Raw genomic sequence first — 6,440 nt, 5'->3', positions numbered from 1 at the left:
TTTATAGGTGGCGCCGTACGATTAGTTAACGATATTTTCTAAAAGTTATTGTCTTAAGTTATATAGAACTCAATACTTAATTACACTAGCTAATAGAGATATGTCACTGGAGCTAACAACAAATTCCTCTAGGCTTGTGAGAATTTTCCAACACTCACAACTTCAATTCTACCATTTAGCTTAATATATTCCTATATCAAACCAGCAAGCAGAACACTATTCAAGCATTAATTTGGTGAGTTATGCAAGGCAAATGAAATATTCCTATCCCACTTACAAAGAAAAGCCTAAATCTAGGTTTTCACTTGCTCCATTCAAGTTAAACTACTAGATCTAGCCCTTCCGGTACAAGATCTAGCTTAGCAAATTGTTATTCATGGCCAAGAAACAACAATCAATTAAAATGAAACTCACTTGAATGAACAAAGGCAAACAAATGCTAAAGTAAGCTTAGAATCTAATCATACCCAACTTAGAAGTTCATAGCCATTCAAGCCTCAAAAGTTTAGCTCATATTCAAGTAAGAAGTTAAAATCCAAGCTAAAAACAATTCATCCATGGCTGCTGCCCAAATTAACAATCTCAAGAAGTTTTTGATACTAAGTACAAACAACAATAAAAGAGGAAAATAAAGAAGACTATCAAGAAAGGGTAAAAGAAAATTCAAACACTAGGCTTGGTCCCCTCTTCCTTCTTCTATGGTGTACTTTCTGCTACATTTACTCCTCCAAAAGAGTTGCAGTAGCTCCTCACGTACTGGATGATGAAGATGATGATGGTGTACTTCCTTTTCCTTCTCTTTTTGTTGTTGGGTTTTTAGGGTACAAACTTCATACCCCAAAATAGAAGACCAGACTTTTCCACTTTGGCCCACTAGGGTTAGACCCCTTTCTTCCACGTCAACTGGCTGGTGCAATTTGAGTGACTGGACCGAAGTTGCTGAGGTGGATAAGTGAAATTCGTGTTTCCACGTCACTGCCAGGATGCTGAATTCACTTCAGCATTGCTTCAAAGAATCGGCCAGTTTCAGCTTGTGCTCCTTTTCTTCCTTGCTTCTTTTACTTTTACCTATCAATTTAATTCTTCATTTTTCAACAAAATAAGCACAGTTAATTGGAAAAACACACCCAACAATATCAATATTTACAAAACTTAAAGGTTAGATTACTAAATAGAAAATAACACTAAAACTAATTAAAATTAAGCAAAATAAACACATTTTCACTACTCTCCTCACAATACTTTAGTTTAAAAGCATAAAAATTAACTCTATAACATAGAGTTATCACACCCCAAACTTAGAGTATTGCTCGTCCTCGAGTAATAAAAAACACAAAGAACTAAACAATAAGAACAGAAAATGACAGCGACACTAACACGCTTGCAGTAGAGAAAATCTTGCTCTTTCACACTTGGTCTAGGGACGAAATTTGCTCTCAGAATTAGATGAAATGGAAATGTAATTGGTAGTAGTGAATATGCCTCGAACTTGTGTGTTTCAACAGAATTTTGCATGCTATTTATGTCCTTAAAACTTATCAAGAGTAATTCGATCAAATAAAGTGTGCAAATACTTCCCACCAACAACTTGAATTTCTATAACAACCACCTTTGATCCTCAAGTTTAAAGGTTTGCTTCCATAAGTTGAATTAGTGCAATCCTCTCCACTAATGTAGCTTAGCTTTGCAACTTAGATCAAAAGGACTTGACTAGGCTTGAATGTTAGGCTTGGGTTAGGGTATGGTATAGGATGTATTTAAGCTAGCTCAACACCTAACCACTTCACTTGTCAAAAACCGAGTCTCTTCCTTAATTTTTTTTTCTCTTGACCCTCTTCCCTAATTCAATACTCACAAGTACTTGATATTAAAATTGACTTCTCTTGCTATGTTTATTCTCTTCTTTTTTTTTGTTTTTTTCATTGCTGATTTTTTTTTTTTCATATATTAGAAAGACATTTATTACTATATTATACTTATATAATAAATAGCAAGAGAAGGTTAATTGAAAGTTCATACTCATATACTTTGTGAGCTAATTCCCCCACCCCAAACTTACAACCCAACATTGTCCCCAATGTGGCTAAAAGTATAACCTTGAATTAGCTCGCCATAAGTTACACTCACCGCACTCACCCCAAACTTAATGTGAAACTTGGCTCTTGACAAGTGAGCAATTAAGTTAGGACATATGTGGAAATGCAAATTAAGATTGGCGTTAGATGTATGATTGGGTTGCACAACAAGAATAGGCTAAACGGCTCAAACTTGGGTGACTAGAGAAAAATTGATTTTATAGGGAAGGTTAGAAAGGCTCAAACGTCCAAAGATGGCCTAAATCATTTCTAAGTTATAAAGCTCGCTAGGATTTCGCCTCAAGGATTACACTAGCTAATTCTAGATGCTTAAACTCTCTCAAAGTGTTAGCTATTCCAAAAATTCAAGGTATGGTGGAATAACACAAGCACACAATTGTTGAAAGCATTCCTCATAGGCTAGCATTTGGACAAAAATAACACTTAAAATTAGCATTTTCAACACACAAACCAAGGCACTCCACAAATGGAGGGAAATGGATATTTTTCATCATCGAGCGCTACCCTAAATCAAGCTGAAAATACATGCAGTATTTTTCTCACTTGCAAGCTAAAACATAACATCACAAACATGACAAAGCAACATAATTAATACACATCTAATCCACATAATATTTATTACTCACACAACTAAAGACAACAATAAAAGTAAACTAAGTAAACAATCAAACACAACCAGCAATAACAATTTAACTAAGGAAAAAAAGAAAACTCCCTCAAGATTTGAACTCTTCCCCACTAGAGTCTCTGCTTCAAAATGCTGAAGCGATGCTGATCCAATGCTGTACTGGGACCTACTGCTTCAACATACAAATTTGCTCACACCATATTGCAGCAATCCCTTTTTTCTGTCATTCCTTGCTTTGCACCAGCAATAAAGATCACCACACTACAGCAAAATCATTAGTAAATGTAGGAAATTAAAAGTTATATATATATATGTAATTATATAAGTATGTATATACTAATTTTTTTTCCTTTTTCTTCTTTTCCTCTTTTTTTTTTTCTCTTTTTCTTTTTTTCTTTTTTTTTCTTTCTTTTTTTTTTCAAGGGGTGGCACACCCCAAACTTAATTGTAAATACATATATATTTTTTTCAAGGGGTGGCACACCCCAAACTTATTACATAGCATATATATAACTAAATATAATCCTGTTCCTCCGCTCTTGGGTTGCCCAAATGTGATTCACTAAAGCCATGACAACCCGAGACCCTTCTTCCTCAAGCCTCTTCCAATGTGATGGAGGTCTTTGCTCGATCAACCTCACCACTCCCAAACTTCACTCCTTGGCCTTTCACCAAAAATTTTCTTCTTGAAAGTGCATCACGTAGTTCTACCACCCCATCGGGGTACACTCTCACCACCAAGAAAGATCCATCACACCTTGAATCTAGTCGTCCATGAGTAGCCTTCGTTAAAGAGTTAGCAAAAATCACTTGTTGCCCAACTTCAAACATTTGAGACCAAAATTTTCTACTAAACTTCTTTTTCTTTCTCTTCTTTTTGGGTGGTTTTTTAGGGTCAAATGATGTTTTGTCTTTGCTTTCTTGCGGCTCGTGATCCTTAGCAATTTCTTTAAGGGGAATCTTCTTTCTCACCTTCTTACTATTTTTGAATTTGGACTCCTCAACCCTGTTAGGATTCATATCTCCAATTGCTAAGCATTCTCCTATTGCATCCGGAGCACGCATAGGATGAAAGACCTTGAATGTGGCTTGCTCATCTTGAGCTCTCATGGTAAGCTCTCCCTTTTCAACATCTATCAAAGTTCTTCCCGTGGCAAGAAAGGGCCTCCCTAAAATGATTGGAACTTCCCTATCTTCCTCATAGTCAAGAATAATGAAATCGGCCGGAAAAATGAACTTATCCACTTGTACCAACACATCTTCAATTTTCCCTTCCGGATGAGCCATGGAACGATCCGCTAATTGCAAAGTGACGGTGGTTGGCCTTGCTTCTCCAATTCCCAACTTCCTAAAAATAGACATAGGCATGAGATTAATACTAGCTCCCAAGTCACAAAGAGCTCTTCCAACATCTCGACCCCCTATAGAAATAGGAATTGTAAAGCTGCCCGGATCTTTCAATTTGGGTGGAATTTTACTTTTCAACATAGCACTACATCCCTCCGTCAAAGCGACCGTTTCAAACTCGCCAAGCCTCTTTTTCTTTGTCAAAATATCCTTCAAAAACTTCACATAAGTTGGCATTTGCTCCAACGCTTCCACTAATGGTATATTGATGTGGAGCTGCTTTAGAACATCAAGGAATCTCCGGAATTGACCATCATCTTGTTGCTTCTTGAACCGTTGAGGAAATGGTGGCGGTGGCTTTTGCAAAGACTTTTCTGCAACAAAATGCTGATTGGATGCTGTAACTACTGGGGGAATTTCAGCAGCTGAAGTTGCTGGTTTTTTCTTCATTTCCCCCTCTTTTTGGATTGAAGAGGGCTCTTTACTGCCGGTTGCAGCCACATTTGACTCAATTATTTTTCCACTTCTCAAGGTTACCGCTTTGCAATGTTCTTTGCAATCTCTTCTTGGGTTTTCGGTGTCACTAGGCAAAGTGCCTTGTGGTCTATTCTTCAAATCATTGGCCAATAATTGCCCCAATTGAACTTCAAGATTCCGAAGAGATGCTGCTTGGCTTTGAATTACAGCGTCATTCTTGGCCATATAATCTCTCATTAAGCTCTCCAAAGAACTAGTTTGAGAGCCTTGAGGTTGGTGAGGTTGTTGAGAAAAACCCGGTGGAAATGATTGCTTTCCTTGTGCTTGTTGTGCTCCACTTGAACATGCCCCTTGACCTCCCCATGAAAAGTTCGGATGATGCTTCCATGCCGGATTGTAGGAGTTTGAGTATGGATTGTTGTTGCGGTTGAAGTTTTGATTACCCACATAGCAAACCGAAGCTGGATTTGAAGGGCAATTTTCAAAAGTATGCCCATCACCACAATACACACAAGAGATTTCTGCCCTTTGAATGGCAGCGGCTGGTTGTACACTTCCTCCCATATTCATATTCTTCAAAATGTTGGTCATTGAGGCCATTTGAGCGGTTAGAGCGGTCAAAGCATCTACTTCAAGAACACCCGCTACTTTTCGGCTTGTAGGAGCTCTATTAGTTGACCATTGATAGTTGTTGCTAGCTATCCTTTCCAAAATCTCAAAAGCTTCATTGTAAGACTTGGAAAGAATGGCTCCATTAGCGGAAGCATCCAACACCATCCTAGAGGCCGCATTGAGACCATTGTAAAATGTCTCAAGTTGAATACAATGAGGAATACCATGGTGTGGGCACTTCCTTAACAACTCCTTGAATCTTTCCCATGCATCACTAGTAGTCTCGTCTTCCAATTGTTGAAAAGACATGATCTCGCTTCGAAACTTTGCATTTCTTGTTGGAGGAAAGTACTTTCTCAAGAATTTTTCAGCCAAGTCATTCCAATTAATCACCGAATCGGGAGGAAGAGTGTTAAGCCATGCTCTAGCCCGATCCCTTAAGGAAAATGGGAACAACTTCAATCTTAAAGCCTCTTCACTTACTCCTCGTAGCTTGAAAGAATCACTCACCTCCAAAAATGAGCGAATATGGAGGTGAGGATCTTCCGTTGGCGACCCACCAAATTGACCAACCGTTTGGAGCATTTGAAACATGACGGGCTTGAGCTCAAAGTGAGGTGCTTGGATTTCGGGTCTCACAATACCCGGATTTAGCTCATTGAACATAGGGGCTGCATACTCTCTTATTGCTCGGGCTCTATCATCGGCCAAAGCAATAGGATTGGCTTCATTATGAGCACCTCCAATTTCAAACCCATCGGCCATATTGCAGCGTTTTTTAGCCTTTTGTTCCTTTCTCCTTTGTCTGAAAGTGCGTTCAATTTCGGGGTCAATAGGAGCAAGTTCAAGGTCTTCTTATTGCTCGTTCATGCACTAGATTAAATCTGAAAAAGAAAAAAAAATTCAGCGCACCAAATAGGATTAAAACTTTAAACCGGAAAATAAATTGCACAATAGCTGATAATACAATATTTAGTTTCAATCCCCGGCAACGGCGCCAAAAACTTGTTGTGAAAATTATATACGCAAGTATACGCAGTCACACAAGTAATAAAGTGATAAGTAAGATCGTCTCCACAGGGATTGCAAACAAAGTTTGATATAAAATCAACTAATTACAACTTAAAATAAAAAGAAATAATATGCAAATGGTTGAGTAATGATTCAAAATTAAAAATGACATGAATTAAACTTGCTAGAATTAAACTACTGCTACTAGAAAACAAACTGGTTGCAAGACAAAAAAATATAATATGGCAAAAATGGCTTGAATAACTAAT

The 6,440-nt window shown here is 37.8% G+C and overlaps 1 protein-coding gene and 1 non-coding gene across 2 annotated transcripts; one reads left to right on the top strand and one right to left on the bottom strand.

The window, feature by feature from the left end:
* Positions 1 to 3,318: 3,318 nt before the first annotated feature.
* On the bottom strand, positions 3,319 to 5,925 carry LOC133030995 (uncharacterized). Its single transcript, XM_061104171.1, has 3 exons — positions 5,734 to 5,925; positions 4,104 to 5,652; positions 3,319 to 4,052 (listed from the first exon to the last, which is right to left on the bottom strand). The coding sequence occupies exons 1-3, from the start codon at positions 5,923 to 5,925 to the stop codon at positions 3,319 to 3,321; spliced, it is 2,475 nt and encodes an 824-aa protein (XP_060960154.1).
* On the top strand, positions 5,381 to 5,487 carry LOC133031615 (small nucleolar RNA R71). The gene has a single exon (XR_009684719.1). It is a non-coding gene; the product is annotated as a small nucleolar RNA R71 (small nucleolar RNA).
* Positions 5,926 to 6,440: the final 515 nt, after the last annotated feature.

The sequence above is a fragment of the Cannabis sativa genome, chromosome 9 (assembly GCF_029168945.1).
Source record: "Cannabis sativa cultivar Pink pepper isolate KNU-18-1 chromosome 9, ASM2916894v1, whole genome shotgun sequence".
NCBI lineage: Eukaryota > Viridiplantae > Streptophyta > Magnoliopsida > Rosales > Cannabaceae > Cannabis > Cannabis sativa.
The sequence above is the reverse complement of the archived record's forward strand: the minus strand, read 5'-3'. Positions and strand labels throughout refer to the sequence as shown.